Genomic DNA, 19,044 nt, shown 5'->3' on the forward strand with positions numbered 1-19,044 from the left:
GTGGGAGGAAAGGAGTAGTCGACATTTCGGGTCGAATCCCTGCATCAGGACTGCCACAATCAGGGTTTCAACCCGAAACATCGACAATTCCTTTCCTCGCACAGATGCTGATCGACCCACTGAGTTGCTCCAGCAGGTTGTTTGTTGCTGCAGCTCTCAACAACACATGAAGAGATCTAAAAATAGAATATATATAATATACAGATAGATATATGGATAAATAGATTGATCTGAAACGTTAACTCTGTTTTTCTTCCAGACTAACCTGTTGAGTATTTCCAGCATTTTCCGGTTTTAATTAAAAGCTCCACCCCCAACCTCCCACCACCATAACCCTCCCAAAAAGTTCAGTGCATTTTCTAAGGCTTCATGTGGGATTGCTTGTTTAATTAACAGAGTTTGGAGACCTTTATTGAATTTATTAATGCTTTCATTGTGCACAGGTCAGACAAGGCTGCACTCCATTCTTATCACACCCTGGGCATCGTATAGCTCTGAATGACTCCTTGAATCGATTGGCAAACATTGAGAGTTTGCTTCCGTGGCACAAAGAGCAGGGGACACATCCTGCCCCATCACAGTGGAGGCACACGGGCTCTGATCCATCCTCCTGGAATAGATTTAAATCAGAATTAGACAGTGTGTGAATAGCCTTTCATTATTGACCATTATTTTTCTGTTTTATGCTTCTCTGTGCCATCTGTCATATGCTATTCAAAAATCTAAAGAAAGATTTATTCAAAATGACTCTATGATTCTGTGCTCTAACTGTTCAATGTTGTTTGAGGAAACCTTGAAGGGAGGTCTCCTTCCCCATCTTTCCACCTTCCATATGGGAAATCATTTGCTCTTCAGTCACTGATTCACTCATTTTCCTTTGGCCAGGAGTTTAGTCTTTGCAATCATTTTGCTTAAAAACTTGCTCTCCCCAATATAGCAGACCTGATACAAAGACTACAGGGGTGAAACAATAGCTCTGTTTCTTCTTGAGTATTTCCAGTATTTTCATTTTTTTCATGATGGGACTCCAAGATCTTTGACTTTGTTCTCCTGCTCACCTGCCTGCCACGTCAACAGTAGAAGACTGGCAGAAACCCTGAAGGTAAGAGGTTTTGCAAGAAACTGAAATGTCATTACTCAGCAATTCCCATCTTTTTAATTTGTTTTTCCAGGTGAATTTCATTTTTCTTTTGCTGCAGCAAGTTAGAAGTAAGGCCCAAATTAAACAGCTCCAACTACTAATACTGGCTGTTGGTTTGTTGATGATCAGCACAATTACTCATGGTCATCATTGCCCTAGAAATAATGTAAAATAGAACATCTGTTTGCAACACTTCTCTATGGCTTCAGACCACATAATGGTGGGTAATATTAAGACCCCTTGAAAAATTCTCCCTCTGAGTTACTTAACTTCTGATTTAGAACATAGAACATTACAGCACAGTACAGGTCCTTTGGCCCACGATGTTGTGCCGACATTTTATCCTGCTCTAATATCTATCTAACCCTTCCCTCCCACATAGCCCCCCATTTCTCTATCATTCATGTGGCTATCTAAGAGTCTCTTAAATGTCCCTAATGTATCGGCCCCCACAACATCTGCTGGCAGTGCGTTCCACGCACCCACCACTCTCCATGTAAAATAACTTACCCCTGACATTCCACTTATATCTTCCTCCAATCACCTTGAAATTCTGCCCCCTCATGTTAGTCAGTTTCGCCCTGGGACAGTCTCTGACTGTCCAATATATCATCTTATAGTCTTATATCAGACTATTAGTGTCGGATATTCCAACCCAGAAATAATAGAACACTGTGTTTAGTTTTGTGTTTTCTGAGGTTTGTAAAGAACACATTAATGGTAGAGAGAGTGTCAAACAATAAAAACTGTCATGGTTTGAAATACTGGGACCAAAACCACTGAAGCAAAAAATCTTTTGAGAAGATTCAAACGAAGTTATTAAAGTAATGAAGCATGTTGATAGACTGAATGTGGAAAATCTATTTCACCTGGTATGTGAGAAATACTCAAGAGGTCATCAGTTCAATTATAATTAAGAGGATGAGCAGGCAGACTGTGATATATCTTTGTAGAGAAGGTTACTGTGAAGTGCTTTAACCCAGGAGAAATTTAGTCATGATCAATTGACTGTTGAAGAGATAGTTTGAATATTTGAAGCTGATGAAGATGCGGGTCTGAGGGGATGGGGAGCACAGGTTAGTAAACCTCATCATGGATTATCTTATCAAAGTGCTGGCACATAAACATAACAATTGGGACTCCTTCCACACTGTAAATCTCTGTGATTGTATGAAATTATTTCACATATTTTAATTTTTGTCACTGATCATATAACATCTTATTGAGGTTCTATCTACCTATTAAATTGACTCAGAGTGAAATTAGTGAATTCATTGTGGTTTGCAAAGATATCTGTCAGCATCCTAGTTAATATTCCTTTTGTATCAACACTGCCCAAAACAGGTAATTTGGGCATTCATCTAATCATTGTTTCTGGGATCCTACTATGCCAAAATGGCTCCTTTTTTCCCTAGGAAGGAAGAGTAAATGCATTCATGAGTAAGTAATACAAATATACGTACAAACATACAAATTAGGAGCAGAAGTTGGCCTCACACCCCTCAGACTTGCTCTGCCATTTAATAAGATCCTGACTAGTTTGACTGTATCCTCAACTGACATCCCAATCAACCGACTGTAACCTTTCACTCCCTTACTTATTATGAATACATCTAGCTCTACCTTAAAAATATTCAAAGATCCTGCTTCCTTGTGGAAGAGTGTTCCAAAGGCTCACAACCCTCTAAGAGAAAAGATTTTATATTATCTCTGTCTTCAATAGGCAAGTGACCCCTTATTCTTAAGCAGTGACGACTAGATCTAGATCTCCCACGAGATGGTAAATTGGTAACTTTGTTTTGCACGCCCTCCATTTCATTTCTTCACATCAGTACATTGAGGTAGTTCAAGGGAGAAGCAACAACAGAATGCAGAATAAAGTGTTTCTCTGTAAGAGAAAGTGCAGTGCAGGAAGTTGATAATGTGCAAGGCCATGACGAGGTAGATTGTGAGGTCAAGAGCCCATCTTATTGTACAAGAGGTCCATTCAATAGTCTTATAACAGTGGAATAGAAGCAGACCTTAAGCCTGGTAGTACATGCTTTCAAACTTTTGTATCTTCTGGGAGGGGGGAGAAGAGAGAACGTCTGGGGTGGGGGGGGTCTTTGATTGTGTTGGCTTCTTCACCGAGGCAGCAAGAAATGTAGACAGAGGAATCATCCTCTCCACATCCACCCTGTAAAGATCCCTCAGAATCTTATGTTTCAGTCAAGTCCTCTCTCATTCTTCTAATCTCCATCAGATAAAAACCTAGCCTGTCTAATCTTTCCTCATAGGACAAAGAACCCACTCAATACAAGCATTAGTCTTGTAAAGCTTCATTGAATTGTTTGTAATGTATTAATATCATTCCTTAAAAAAGGAAATCAACATTGTACACAGAACTCCAGGTGAAGTTTCACCAACACCCAGCATGTCTGAAACATGGATATAACTGAAATGTCAATTATTGTTGGAATTGGTGTGTACCTATGCTGTTTATTCTGAAAGATCCCCTTACATGTCTGCCATTACATCTCAGTGATGGATCCGTTAACCTAATTAGCCAGTTCACTTTAGCTATCTCTACTTTCATTCCCTCATTTAAGTTTAAAATACTAGTATTGGACTCATTCTTCTCTCCCTCAAACTGAATGTATATTTCAACCTGTTACCTCCATGATGAGGCCATTAATTAATTCTTCCTCATTGCACAATATCAGCCTGCTCTCTGGTTAACTCCAGAACATGTTGTTCTGAAATATGAACTTTTCAATAAGGCTACTTTTGCCCATTTGTTTTTTTCCCTAATCTTAATATAGATTAAAATCCCATGTGATTAAACCAAATGGACTTGTAGAACATAGAACATAGAACAATTACAGCACAATTCAGGCCCTTCGGCCCACAAAGCTGTGCCGAACATGTCCCTACCCTAGAAATTACTAGGCTTACCCATAGCCCTCTATTTTACTCAGCTCCATATACTGATCTAACAGTCTCTTGAAAGACCCTATCATATCAGCCTCCACCACCATTTCCGGCAGCCCATTCCATGCACTCACCACTCTCTGAGTAAAAAACTTACCCCTGACATCTCCTCTATATCTACTCCCCAGCACCTTAAACCTATGTCCTCTTGTGGCCACCAATTCACCCCTTGTGAGACTTGTGATAAAGTCCTTCCCATATGCAAATCTTTGATCTAACCTCCAATCTAATTTTCCTGGCTCTTACCATATTAAGAGCTGACGGGAACTTATACCGTCTGCCACTATTCGATATGTCTGACTTTTGCATTAGCATCAGTTACTAAATGAAAGAAAGCAGAAAACCCATTGTTGGTGATCTAATTCTTTGATCACCAAAATCAAACCATCATTAAGATTGCAGATCATGATTAAAAGCAAAAAAAAAGCACATGATGAAAATCGAGCTCATCTGGGCTTTTATAATCGCTACTTGCCTGACACCTTATTCACAGTCTCTTTCCCAGGGTAGAGGTGTTCAAAACTAAAGGGTGCAGGCTTAAAGTGAGAAGGGAAAGATTTAAAGGTGACCTGAAGGGCATATTTTTCACAAAGAGGGCGGTGGATATATAGAACAAACTGCTAGTGGAACTGGTAGAGGTGGGTACAATTACAAGGTTAAGAGACATTTGGACAGGTACATGGATAGAAAGGGCTTAGAGGGATATGGGCCAAACAGGCAAATAGGAATAGCTCAAGTAGGCAATTTGGTTAGCATGGACAAGTTGGGCCAAAGGGCCGGTTTCCATGCTGTCTAACTCTATGATTCTATAATAGTCCAAAAGAAGCAAAATGTAATCATTGCAAATTAGGAGCTTTTATTTCTATTTATTACTGAATTGCTTCCAGTAACAAAATACCTAAGGAGTATACTGCATGCAACAGGTGATCAATGCTTTAAAATCCTGACTTTAACTATTCCATATTATGAATAAAATTACCTTCCCTTTTACATTTGCACCTTTCTTCCAGATAACATCGTTGTTGAAGAAGAGAAATGACAAGAGTCCAGCTGGGATTCAACCAAGCTGACAGCTGACATGAACATTAAGATAAACATTGAGGTTTTTATCACACAAGTTATCAATCTTTCACGAGAAACTTGTATCCATCTCCTGGTAGAACACATATTTGGAGATCTTTTATTAACCTGCTTCAAATTGAAAAATCCAATCCACAGGACATCAAGTTATTGAAATATTATTCTAACATCCTAAGTGGATGGCCATGTGAAGAATCAATTAGAGTCTATTGAAGAATATCTTGCATGAATAAGGTATCTATTTTAAGTGTAGATAACAGGTAAACACAGGACCAGCATCAATGTTAATACAATCTGAAAACTTTATAGCCTTTGAATATCAGAATAAGTCTAAAGGAAATCTATTATATTTTCTTAATATACTGTGAACAACTTATATTGGAATTTTTTAACTAAATTAATAAAATGGTACGAAGTACCTCAGCTGTCACTATTTGCTTTTTATTTTTTTCTTCATCTCCTCCCTTTCCATCCAGATCTGTTGCATCCTCGGGTGTCAGCTGAGTTTTGAGAAGTTTGCTGATGACCTCTTTTTGAGTTAACGGTTTCTTAATGATCCTGAGGTTGTTGGTGTAGATAATAATTTTTCCAAAATTCAATATGTTTGATGGCTAGAAATATTTAACAAAGGTTATATTGGAAATAAAAATTCTCATTTGATAGGCTTTCAGCTGTAATCAAGTCTAGGTCTTTCTGTTCATCAATGTTCCTTAGTCCCCCACAATATGCTATACAAGTCCTACCCCGATATGACTTCCCAAAATGCATCATCTGCTAGTGCTCCTTCCAACTTTGTACTAACGCGTTGTACATTGATAAAGATACATAATGATATAATCAACCAAATCAATACTTATAAACCAAGCAGCCGAAAATTTGAAGGCTAATACATGATCAGCACATTCTGTTAATATAAAGGAATCTGAATATTGTTGTGTGATGTATTAATGCTGAGTGTACTTGTGTGAAGTTCCTCTCCCCAGTATTGTAATCCCGACATGAATGTTGTTGAAGCAAGTATTTTCTTGACTCTCACTTTATAATAGAGAAGAATTTGAGAAAAATATCCTAAGCAGGCATATGATATTACTGTTCATTTTAATTTACCAAGCTAAAACTATAACAATAAAACAATAATGGGGTCTATGATACTGAAAATCATGAAGATATTTTAGTACGTGGAAACCCTTTGCTCAGGAAAGTTACCATATTGAGAAAGGCTACAGTAGGATGAGTATTTACCTGAGGTTAGTTAATGTACATTGAGAAAAGGCTACAGAGCTACAGAATGAACAGGTGAAATGATGGCCATAGTCCTAATAGAGGTGAGTCTTAATAACAAGTGGTTCATAGATTCATAGAGTTATATGCACATAAACAGGCCCTTCAGCACACCACACCCATGTCGACTTTTTCCTCAGCTGCACTGACCCCATTTGCTTATATTAGGTCCATAACCTTCTATGCCTTGCCTATTTAAGTGCCTGTCTAAATGTCCCTTAAATGTTGTGTAAATGGAAATGCATATGAAGTGACCCACACTCAATGATTTAGGATTGAGTGTGGGTCACTTCATATACATTTCCATTTACACAACAGCTTCTTCCCCTCTGCCATCAGATTTCTAACGGTCCATGAACCCATGAACACTACCTCGTTATTCCTATTTTTTTGCACCATTTATTTATTTTAGTAGCTTATATATTTTATGTCTTTGCACTGTACTGCTGCCACAAAGCAACAAATTTCTCGTCATATGTCAGTGATAATAAATCTGATTGTGATGAATAGTGATTGTATCTGACTCTCCCACTTCCACTTGCAGTGAGTTCCAGATATTAACCACTCTGAATATAAAACTTTCCCTTCAAATCCCCTTTAAAACCTCTACCTCTTGTTTTTGATACCCTTGCCATGGGAAAAAGATTCTGACTACCTACCCTATCTATACCTCTTATAATTTTATATACCTCTATCAGGTCAGCCCTCAGTCTCCTTCACTCCAGGGAAAATAAACACAGCTTATCCAATTGCTCCCAATAACTAACGTCCTCCAATCTAGGCAACATCCTGCTGAATTTCCTCTGCACTCTCATCAATATAGCCACATCATTCCTGTAGTGTGGCAACCAGAACTGCACTCAACACTCCAAGTGCAGTCTAATCAGTGCTTTGTAAAGTTGCAATATAACATCCCAATTTTTATATTGAATGCCTTCTCATATGAAACCACTCTATCTACCTGATTTGTCACTTTCAGGGAACTATGTGCTTGAACCCCAAGGTCCCTCTGTTCACCAGCATTCCTTAGCACACTACCATATACTGTATAGGTCCGACCCTGTTTGACCTCCCAACATGCAGTTGTCGGGATTAAATTCCATCTGCTAATGCTCTATCCAATTTTCCATCTGATCTATATCCTGCTGTAGACTTAGACAACCTTCCTCACTATCCCGAAGACCACCAACTTTCATGTCATCTGCAGACTTACTAATCATACCTCCTACATTCACATCCAATTTACTAGTATACATCACAAACAACAAGGGTCCAGCACCAATTCCTATGGTACACCACTGGTCACAGACTTCCAATCAGAAAAGCATCCTCCCAACACTACCCTTCAATCACCAATCCAAATTTGGATCCAATTAGCCAACTCACTTTGGATGCCATGTGCCTTAATCTTCTAGACCAACCTATCATGCGGGACATTGTTAAACGTCTTAGTAAAGTCCATATAGACGATGTCTACCACCCTGCCATTATAAATTTTCTTAGTTAACTCCTCAAAAACTCAATCAAATTAGTGATGCAGGATTTCCCCTGCACAAAGCCATGTTGACTATCCCTGATTAGACACTGCCTTTCCAAATTTACAGAAAATCTTTCCCTTAGGATTTCCTCCAGTAATTTCCCTACCACTGACGTAAGGCTCACCAACATATAGTTACCTGGCTTATCACTGCTGCCTTCTTAAATAAAGGAACAACATTAGCTATCTTCCAGTATTATAGATGTCATTCAATCCTGAGGATGTATCAACCCTTAATCACCCCATGACACACTTAACACCTCCTCCTTCTTAATACTGACCTGCTTCAGATTATTCACATGCCCCTTCCTGAACTCATTATCTTCCATGTCCTTCTCCTTGGTGAACAAAGATGTGACGTATTCCTTTGGAACCTTGCCCACATCAATTGGCTCCACCCGAAGGAGACCCACTCTTTTCCTGGCTATCCTCTTGTTTCTGATATATTTATCAAAATGAATAAATCTCAAGGGTGGAAATCTTGGCATATGTCCGTTCTCTAAAAGATCAAGCAAGGTGAAGGTGATATTGCTAAGGCTAACCTGAAAACTATACACCTACAGACTCAGTATTTTAACATAGGATTGTGCAGAATGTGACAAAAATTTAAGAATTATCTGTATAACAGCACAATATGAAACAGCCACAGAACAGGTATGCAATAATCCCTGATGATCTAAAGTTAGCACCACTGTCTTGTTAAGAAAGTGATGCAGTCACAGTACAATGAATGACTTACGCGAGTTGCTGTCAGGTTGGTGAATAGATTCTGACCATTTGTCATGCTGTACCTGTCTCCATCTCTGAAAACGTTTATTCTTTGTGCCCTCAAGCATGTTGTGGAAGGGGAAGTTTGGTGCCAGCTCTCCTGGATTTCAGCTTGCCCCATTCTGAAGTTTTCACTTAGTTGTGACTTCAGAGTCCTGTGAGGAGCCTCATCCTCTAGTTCCTCTGACTCTGACCCATCCTCATAAACCTGCTTCAGGACACGGCCACTGTAGGCAGAAGAGATGCGAAATCTCACTTTCCTGGGCTTGGGTTCAAACCTCTTTCTTAATTTACTGCGGAGTTCCTCCATTCACAACTTTAGTCAATTCAACTGTTAAATCTCCAGAAATAAAAAAAAACCTCAATGCTTGCGTCGTGTGCAGAGAGTGCTGTGGAGAAGCTTATTCTGCTCTCCTGCTAGCCTGTAATGTATAATTCAGTGGTGGGATCATATATACTAGGCTGATGCCAACTAATTAAACAATTACATGTGTGTGTAAGTATCTACAACACTGCAGGGCAATCTATTCTCAGGCAGCAATTAAAATGAGAGCCACTGTTGAAGCTGTACTGTTACATTCATTTTGTTAATTATACATCTGAGTAATAGACTTTCAGCTGAAACACACTCCATCAATGTGTACGTGTACATGTGTAATGCTTTTGAATTAACACCACTATTCCTGTATAGGTTTGGAATGTTCTACTGCTCCAGTAACCTTTGTTACATAGCCTACTTTAAAGTTTATGAATGAAATAAATTGATCTGTCTGACACTTGGATATGCTGTTGGAATTTTCCTTTTACATCTTCGATTTCTTCCAAAAACAGATTCAATCTCAAGAGTGGAAGTAACAGAAATTTTAGCAAATTCTACCAATAAAAATGGGGAAGGTTCCCAGAAAAAAATTCAGTGAGTGGAGGATAGTTGCATAGAAGTTGCGAACATAAAATCTTTCTCAGTCACTTACAGCAGGATTGTCACCCAAGTTAATTATCAGGAGAATCATCTTCAATCTGTCCTGTTGCGTATTGTCACTATACGTTAATTAATTGGTTTCCCTGTGTGCTCCGCAGTCCAAGCTGAACCATTGTTCTGGTTTTATTAAATGCAGGCACGAGCTCCTTCATTATCTGAAAAGCTGCACATTTCTAGGACAGTCAATCTCACCTCACCTCCATAAATCAGCTCTATAGTCCAGGTTGGGAATAAAGGTTGTAACAAGAGCTCCTGCTGAATAAACCAGGCTGAACATGAGCCAGCATCAGCGATCAAGTTATTGGCGAGCAAGTGGTGCTGGGAAGTGCCATTCGTGACATTTCTTTTCACTTTGGGTGCAGTCTGATTGGCAATAGTCAATCAAACTTCTACGGATGCACTGTTGAAAGTATCCTGATGCGTTGCATCCTGGCCTGGTACAGCAATTCCAATGCACAGGAACATAAGAGGCCACAGAGGATTGTGGACAAGGCCCAGTCCATCATGGGCAAAACCCTCCTCACCATAGACAACATATACAGGAGGCTTCAAGGAGCCCCACCATCTGGGTCATGCCCTCTTCTCACTGCTAGCATTACGCAGGAGGTACAGGAGCCTGAAGCCCCACCCCACCAGGTTCAGGAACAGCTGCTTTCCTACAACCATAGGGTTCTTGAACTGACCTGCACTGCCCTAACCCAACCTCAGAAACAGACCACCTCTTGCACTATCATGGACTTGTCTCCAGCTGTGGCACAATAATTTTTTTTCCCTTCACTGTCTTGTATAATTTATATTCTGTGGGTTGCCTGAACCCACGTGTCTGAGATGCTGCTGCAAGCAAGTTTTTCATTGTCCCTGTACCTCACCGTACTTGTGCACATGACAACAAACTCAACTCAACTGGATTTGTGAACAGGGGTTTGTAAACTGGGCAATGTTCCATAATTTCAGGTAGATGGCAGTGTTGCAGCTATACTGGAGAGATCGGCTGGTGCAGGACTGGAGCTCTGGAGCGATGTGTTCAGCACCTCAGCTGGGAGATGGTCTAGGCCTATAGCTTTTGCTTTATTTGATGTAATTAGCTGTTTCCTGGAATCATGGGGAGTGAATCAAATTGGCTGAGTGCTGACTTCTCTGATGCTGGAGGCCTCAGGAGATGGTCAAGCTAAAACATTCACTTGTGCTTCTGGCTGAAGGTAGTTGCAGCTGTTCGGGACATGCCTTTTATACTAATGTGCTACACTTCATCATTACCGAGGCGAATAATGTTCATGTAACCTCCTCCTTCCATTGGTTGTTGAATTGCCCATCACCATCCAGGGCTGGATTTGAAGCACTGCAGAATTTTGACTTGATGCTCTGGCTGTGGGATTGTTCAGCTCTGCTGTTTCTGTTGTTGATCATCTGATGCTGCTTTCTCATTAGGCTGGCACATCACCTTTAGGTATGTCAGGTGCTACTCCTGATATACTCATCTACGCTCCTTGTTGAACCGGGCTTGATCCCTGACTTGCCTGTGTCAGAACTTTCATTATGTAATCAAATTTGCAAGTTTTCTAATAAAGCCATTTTCTCCCCTCTTGCTTGTAACACCCAGATTAGTAATGTCAATCTTGAACTTAATAGTAGGTCATTGATCTGAAATGTTAACTATTTATCCCACGAGAAATACAGCCTGAGCTGTTGGTGCTTCTGTAGCGTTCTTTTGCTTTTCAGCTTTCTGATATTTGCTCTATATTGCTCTTGTGACAGTATTTCTATGTATGATTCATTTGCCAACCATGAACAAGTGTTGAGGCTTTCAGCAAAACCTCCACCATACAGCCAATTGCATTAATCAGCCCTGTAGCTGATTTCTTTCCTTGTGGCTGAATGATCTGAGACAGGTAGACAGCTGCCTACATCTGCTCTTCTCAGTCAGCAGTGATCCCTTTATACAATGCTTTTTGGCTTTGCACTTGCCACAGTTCACCTCCTTCACGCAGCTGAATGGCTATTTATATTCTGCCTCAGAGCTCCCTGGAATTAAATTGCGTGTCTGTACACAAATCTTTGTATACATGAAGGAGAAGGCATTACAAGTGATTCCAGCAGAGGGAACTCTTTGCCTGCCTCAAAATGAATCTTGTTTCATTCAGGAGCAATGGTATTATCAGTGCTCCCAAATGGGTGTGGTATTAGCTGAACACTGCTGGAAATTTTCTGTTACAAATATCTTTGCCTCTCCTGCTCCCAGAAACTGGATTATCCAACCTTTGCATCTCATAAGCTTATGTTGTATGTGGCAGTGTGCAGAGATTCTCCAATAGCAGTGAAGTAGTTAACGTTTGTCTTGTAATTCGATCAGTGGTGCAGTTTCTGTTCTGGATCTGCGTGGCGTGATCTCACGGCTGGATGTCTAATTAGGCTGGGGTTTCTTGGCAAGAAACATAACCCCCTCACCCCCAACCTTTTTTACTACCAAGAGAGCGCAGAATTTGTCTCTTGTTTTAGTTTGTTTGGAAATTAATGTGATCTACGTCCACTGACAAGGAAACTGCATGTTTAAATTGTATCAACACAGTGACAGCATATGAATTGGAACAGAAATCAAGATGCAAAACCAATCGAAGGAATCAGCTTTGCAGTGATTTGTGAAGATTATGCACAGGTGTCTGGATATTTCCAGCAGCCTGGGCTGACCCGACTTTGGAGAAAGGATTTGTTGATGTGATTTCCATTAAATCTATTCCCTGGAATGAAGAGAGATCTCACATTACTTCTTTCAGGCTTCAAGTCTTCCATACACTTCAAGTGACAGGTCGGTAGAACCACAAAATATATCTAGGTGACACTTAAGAAAGCTGTTGTCTGTGATAAATAATCCAGTATGTTGCAGCCAGGATTGTATCCGTAACAAGGAAATTCAAGCATTCTTAAATAATTGGTTGAATCAATCTATAACAAATAAGTAACAAGTACAGCAAGTGCATTTTCATTCAACATGGAATGAAAATTGCAAAGATTAGAGCTCTAATGTAAACAGAGAAAACATTTAGAAATTGATGCTGATGAGAATTTTGCCACTTCAATATTTTATACTGTATAAATATGAAAAGGTGTTCTTTCAATGGTTAGTTGCATAAAGTGGCAGAATGTACAATCTGTGATTTAACTCCCGTTTTAACCACACTGTCAGATAATGTGCTGAGGTGGAATCCAGGTGCTTCCAATAAAGAGGAAGCAAAGAAAAACCGGACTTAATTTCAGGGGCTTCTCTGAGACAGCTTCATAGCACATGGATCAAGTACAGGTTGATCCATTTGTCTCTTTGTATCAATGTGTAATGGGGAAAAATACATTAACAGATATTCTCAATTAAGATCACATGGACAAAATCAATAACAATGATGATGGCAGTTGAAATGCATCTCAACCTTTGTTGTTCATGATGAAATGTGTGACGCTGTGCCAAGTAAGAATGCTGGTTTTGGGGCGGTGGGTACTGTTTCCCTTTTTCATAACACGGCTCAATGGCAGACACCCATGCCTCAAGTATAACATGCCTTAGCTGCAGAATTATGCTGTCACTTGTACTGACTTACCAGCAAGGATCTGATGGCTAAAGACAACTTTACTGACATGGTCATGTTATACTTGTTGCATGCTTTAGATGCCACAACCTCTGATACAGCTGGGAACACCAAGGTTAATGAAACCGTATCTGTACACACGGCCCTAAAAACCATAATGTCATTCATCATTTATGTGGAACAGTTGGTTGTGTTGTTTCCAATTTCAAAGGGGACCAAAGTGTTCAGCTTACCTAGTTGCTATAGATCACCATGACTAGAATGCTGTATCATCAGAAGTATTCCAAGAAATAAACTGCATGACATGCTGGTAAAAAATGTATGTGGGTCAAAGAACTGTTGCTACAAATTGTCATGGCATGCAGTAGATTCTGGGGACCTGTGTTGGCTCCTCGTGTTAAAGTGAAATTGATACAACCCTAATCCACCATAATATGGGCGACACAGTGGTGTCGCTAGTAGAGCGGCTGCCTCATGGCGCCAGAAACTCTGGTTCAGTCCCAACTTCCAGTGCTCTCTGTGTATTGTTTGTACATTCTCCCTGGGAGCCTGTTGGGTTTTCTCCAGCTGCTCTGGTTTCCTGCTACATCCCAAAAATATGCAGGTTGATACGTTAATTGGCCACTGTAAATTGCCCCTAGTGTGTAGGTGAATGACAGAATTGGGGATGAGTTGATGAGAATGTGGGGAGAATTAAAAAAAAGGGATTAGTGTATGATTAGTGTAAATGGGTGATTGATGGATGGCATGGATTCAATGGGCCAAAAGGCCTTTCTCTGTGCTCTATCTCTCTATGACTCTATGATCCTATTTCATTGCTATCAGAGCACTAAAGCATATATCGTTTCTGTTGTGATCACATACACCTAGTAATCTTCATTAAGTTCCAATCAATTTTCTGTATCTGTCCAGGATTGGTTTTGCTTACTTTTTCTCAGAAGGAATTTAGTGACAATTTATACTGGGTTTAGGGCAGTTCAGTTTAGGGAAGCTTTGGTTTGCTTTGAGAATGAGTTGAGATTGCTTCAGTATTAACATAGGAACCTCACATGTAAAACGTTTTTCCATTTCTTCATTTGTCAATTTTATAAGGTTTGAACAAGACAGTGAAGCAATCTTCTAAATTCCAAGCTGCCCAAATCTCTTCACAGCTACCTACAACCAAGGGCTGGAAATCTTTTAGTCATAAATCTTCACAAGGTGGTAAACACCAGAATAGTGTAGTTGTCAGGCAATCATACAGATTTGTACTACCATCAGAAAGGTTTACATAAACTTAGGAGTGTTACAATGTCGTAAAGTATTCAAGAAGTGAAGATTGATTATGGTAGATGTGTGACAGGAAGTGATATGTATACCTTACGAAGGTTTTGCCATTTCGAGTATGCAACCACTATAACCTGACCATGTCAATAAAGTTGTTTTGAGCCATCAGACAAGCAAAGGCATTGAAAATTTATTGGAAGAATTTTGCTTGTACTTGATGCAGTAGGTAATGTTAAAAAGAACTGCATAAACCAGAATCTTTTATCTTCAGTTCCCAATGAATGCTAATTCCAGTGAAATATTATTTGTGGCACTCAGTCTTGACACCCCTGTACATGAAAGGAAAAGACACCAGGAATTCTCATTTCTAGTTTACATCCAGCAGCCCCTCGTTAGAAAGGTGATTTGGGTTAACTCCAAGACAATCTTCTGCTTTTCTCACATGAATCAAAATTCAGCAGGCTGATTTCAGGAGGCAAGTAAATTTCTGGTGTCCCTGGCTTCACAGCTCATTCTTGGAAGAGGGGGTTTACACCTTGGGAAACTTTAATTTTAAAAAAACTGCAGAATATTGTGGGAGGACCAATATTAATCAAGTGGACTGTATGACACACTTCTATAGCTTCTATCTCAGGAAATGAGTATCTTGTTTGGTTCCTTCACAGTATGCAGACGTCACTGCAAGGATGACATTTATTGCATAATGTGAGTGACCGTTTGGACTGATTAACTTGCTGGCCTTTTTATTGTCAAGCAACCACCTTTTACGGATCTGGAGTCAGATATAGGGTTGCCCAGATATTCTTCCCTGAAGGACGTTAATGGAGCAAATGAGTTTTTATTCCAATTTATTAATTTAATTCCAGATTATTGAATTAACTGAAGTTCAATTCTGCAGATGCTCTGGTGGAATTTGAAATCTTACCTTTTGATCATTAGCACATGTTTCTGGATTATAAATTGTGCAATCAAGCTCCTCCTGGTCTACAAAGCAGAGGAAACCACCAGTATTTGTCAGCATGCACCAGTCATTGCAAAACGTACCAGCAGCTCTTCAGCTAGAGTTTTGAAAAGACTTCTATTTTGTGTACCCATGAAGATCACTTTATAATAATGAATACATAAGCAAGTTCAAAGCAAATAGTCAGTTATAAACCTTCTTTAAGCCTAACCCATTTTCCTGCTTGATTTCCAGGGTGATTGTGTTTTGATGAGATGGTATTGTGGAAGTAGAATGGATGATCTGGCCTTGTTGGACCTGCTGGAATGCCCTGTCTGCTTTGAAAGGCTGGATGCCACTGCCAAGGTATTGCCATGCCAGCATACTTTCTGCAAGCCCTGTCTCCACAGGATATTCAACTCCAGGAAAGAACTCCGGTGCCCAGAATGCAGGACTCCAGTTACATGTAGCATTGAAGAACTGCCAGTTAACTTGCTGCTGGTTCGCCTGCTGGATGGCATTAAGTATGGGCAAAGCAATGGAAGGGTCATTCCTCCTCAAACGGCTCAGGATCCTGCAAATCAGGACCAGGGAAAAAGAAGCACAGACCCAGTGAATTTGCACACCAGTCTGGTGAACACACTTCCTGGTGTCAGGAGCCCGACAGATAAGGTAATACTTAAGCTACTTTATTTTTAGCATCCAGAAAGCGATTTATCACGTTTCTTTTCAGGGTGCGAATATCACCACACTTATTGCCTGTCCCTAAATATTCTGAGAGTCACTCATAGTAAAGGGCCACTTTTATTGAACAATTTCATTGATAACTGTTGCTTGAGGAATTTTATACAAATTTTCCTGGATTTCAATAAAAAACGTACCTCACGTCTGTTCTGAACCTACCCTCTCTCACCTTAAATGCATGTCCTCTGCTATTGGATTTCTTAATAATGGGAAAAAATATGGGATGTCTTGATAGCTTAGCATCGTGTTTGTGTCTTTAGTCCCCTTTGAGATATCCTGGGAGCATCAGTGAGCAATGTTCTGCATTCCTCTCCTCTGCTTTTGGTTGCCATGCTCTGATTGTCACAAATCTTGAAACAAATGTTCAAAATGTTGATGAGATGTAGTGTAAATTGTCATGAGAATGAAGTGAATATGCCTTTTATGTAGAGGATAGTTGTTCCCCGTCCTCTGCAATCCAATCCTCCCAAAACTACTGGTGTCTACAGCTGAACAGTTAATTTTAGAGGTTGCAGATGATTCCGTTAGGTTCAGCTATTTATACTTTATCTGGTCCAACATCAGTCAGATTCTTGAAATTATATTTTGATGGAAGAGTGGCAGTGCCCTGTGGGTTAACGCACAATTTTCTCATACCTGCCGCTGGAGTCAAATTAGAGTCACCTGAAAGAAGCAAAAATCTTCAGAGAATCAAACAATATAGGACATTGAACAGTACAACACAGGAACAGGCCCTTCCCTCTCGATGCCTGCGCCGAACACGATGCCAAGTTAAACTAAATCCCTTCTGCCTGTTCCTGATACATATCCCTCCATTCCCTGCATAATCATGTGTCTAACAGCCTCTTAAACGCCACTATCATATCTGCTTCCACCACTGTCCCTGGCAGCCTTTTCCAAGGACCCACCACTCTCTTGTAAAAAAAACTTGTCCTGCACATCTCCTTTCAAGAAAAATAAGTACACACAAAGCCATTTGACCCATCAGTCAGAAAAGGACTACTCAGCCTAATCTCATCTTTCAGTACAAAGTTTGTGGCTCTGTGCTTCTCTCTACTAATCAAAACGCTCATAAAATATGTTTGATAATTTCTCTTCATTGATGTAAGCTCACAGTATGATATATTGAAAACTGACTCTGATCATAAAGACTAATCAAGGGTTGATCTTCAGAGTGACAGACTTGAGACAAGGGAACCCTAATGTACATCTGATTATAGCGTAAGGGAGCTTAGATTCACATCCTTTCATGGTACACTAGAGCACTTCTAATGTAATTAAATATACCAAGGTGCTTCATGTGATTTCTATCAAATCAAATTTGATACTGAGCCACACAAGGAGATATTAGGATAGATATTTAAAAGCTTGGAGAAAGTAGGTTTTAAGAAGGATGACAAAAGGTAGAGAGTGGAAGGGCAGGGAATAATTAAGGGAAGGATTTCCAGTGTGCCAGGTGAAAGCCAATAAAAGCTCATTCATCACTGATGAGGTGATGAAAAAGAGGATGCACAAAACTAGAGGAGTGCAGAATGTCAGAGTTTTGTCGGGCAGAAGGAGATAAGGTGGTGTGTCATGGAGGAATCTGAAAATATCGAAGAGAACATTAGTTTATATTAATGCAGTTCAGCAAGCAAAAGGTGTGAATGGGATTTGGCATTTGATACATGAAGACAGCAGACATAAAAGCCTCAGGACTTAAAACATCCCAGACCTCAATCTGTGAACATCCCCTCTGCCTGTTATAAATATTCCGTCAATAATTATATTTAACCTCATCTTTCTTTAAACAGGTGTCCCCAGTTTCTTTAATTACTCCTTATCCTAACTCAGCTCTGACATTAGACTTTTGCTAAGCTGTTTGGTCCAGCTGTATGCCACAATATATGTTCCACTTGAGCCTCCTGCCAACTAAATCCATTAATATTTGCTCTTACTCCTTTCCAAGTCGCATTCTTATCCAGCTTCTCCTTAAACATCTCTGTTTCTTGTGATTACTTGTCTCTCATACTCACTGTTTTTTGTCTGGAGTATTGTGTACAGCTTTGGTCACCCTGTTATAGGAAAGACATTATCAGACTAGACAAAATGCAGAGAAGATTTACAAGGATGCTGCCAGGACTCGAGGGATTGAGTTACAGGGAGAGGTGGGACAGGCTAGGACTTTATTCTTTGGAACATAGAAGATTGAGCGGTGACCTTTATAGAGGTGTATAAAATCAAGGGGGCTATAGATAGGGTGAACACACGTCATCGTTTTCCCAGGGAAAGAGAACTAAAAATTAGAGAGCATATGTTTAAGGAGAGAGATGAAAGATTTAAAATGAACCCGAGGGGGTGACTTCTTCATACAGAGGGTGGTGCATATATGGAAGGAGCTGCCAGAGGAAGTGGTTGAGGTGGTTGCAATAATAACACTTAAAAGACACTTGGATAAATACATGGATAGGAGAGGTCTAGAGGGATATGGGCAAAATGTAGATAAATGGGACTAGTTTGGCGGGCACCATGGTCAGAATGGACAAGTTGGGCTGAAGGGCCTGTTTCCGTGCTGTATTACTCCATGACTCTATGACTTTTTTCTACTCTTGAATTCCCATTGCAACTGTCCTGGGAAGTTATTTGCAATGGGTTTATTTCAACATGCCAATCCAGCAGAAAATGCGAGGGAGTTTTCAATTACTGTCAGCTGCCTGCCCAGAAAGGCAGAGAGTAGATTTTTTTTTGTAGATATCTTTATTAATCACATGTACCTCGAAACAC

At 40.0% G+C, this 19,044-nt stretch overlaps 2 protein-coding genes across 2 annotated transcripts in view; one reads left to right on the top strand and one right to left on the bottom strand.

Annotated features, from left to right (window-relative positions):
- Window positions 1-430: 430 nt before the first annotated feature.
- On the bottom strand, window positions 431-9,087 carry LOC127569169 (glutaredoxin domain-containing cysteine-rich protein 2). The gene is made up of 3 exons (XM_052013559.1): window positions 8,749-9,087; window positions 5,611-5,802; window positions 431-610 (listed from the first exon to the last, which is right to left on the bottom strand). Exons 1-3 carry the CDS (start codon window positions 9,085-9,087, stop codon window positions 431-433), a joined length of 711 nt encoding a protein of 236 aa, XP_051869519.1.
- Window positions 9,088-15,831: 6,744 nt separating this feature from the next.
- LOC127569170 (E3 ubiquitin-protein ligase SH3RF1-like) overlaps window positions 15,832-19,044 on the top strand; it is a 61,682-nt gene continuing 58,469 nt past the window's right edge. Inside the window, exon 1 of the mRNA XM_052013560.1 lies at window positions 15,832-16,209. Within this exon, the coding sequence (XP_051869520.1) occupies window positions 15,832-16,209 (378 nt within the window). The remainder of the gene's footprint in view (window positions 16,210-19,044) is intronic.

The sequence above is a fragment of the Pristis pectinata genome, chromosome 4 (genome assembly GCF_009764475.1).
Source record: "Pristis pectinata isolate sPriPec2 chromosome 4, sPriPec2.1.pri, whole genome shotgun sequence".
Lineage (NCBI taxonomy): Eukaryota > Metazoa > Chordata > Chondrichthyes > Rhinopristiformes > Pristidae > Pristis > Pristis pectinata.

Excerpts from the sequence above, each read along its gene's own strand:
- LOC127569169 (XM_052013559.1), bottom strand. The coding sequence starts at position 9,087 with ATGGAGGAACTCCGCAGTAAATTAAGAAAGAGGTTTGAACCCAAGCCC. Across the intron at positions 5,803-8,748 it reads CCAACCTGACAGCAACTCGC|CCATCAAACATATTGAATTT; the intron begins GTAAGTCATTCA and ends AAATATTTCTAG. Across the intron at positions 611-5,610 it reads AGCAAATAGTGACAGCTGAG|GAGGATGGATCAGAGCCCGT; the intron begins GTACTTCGTACC and ends AATCTATTCCAG.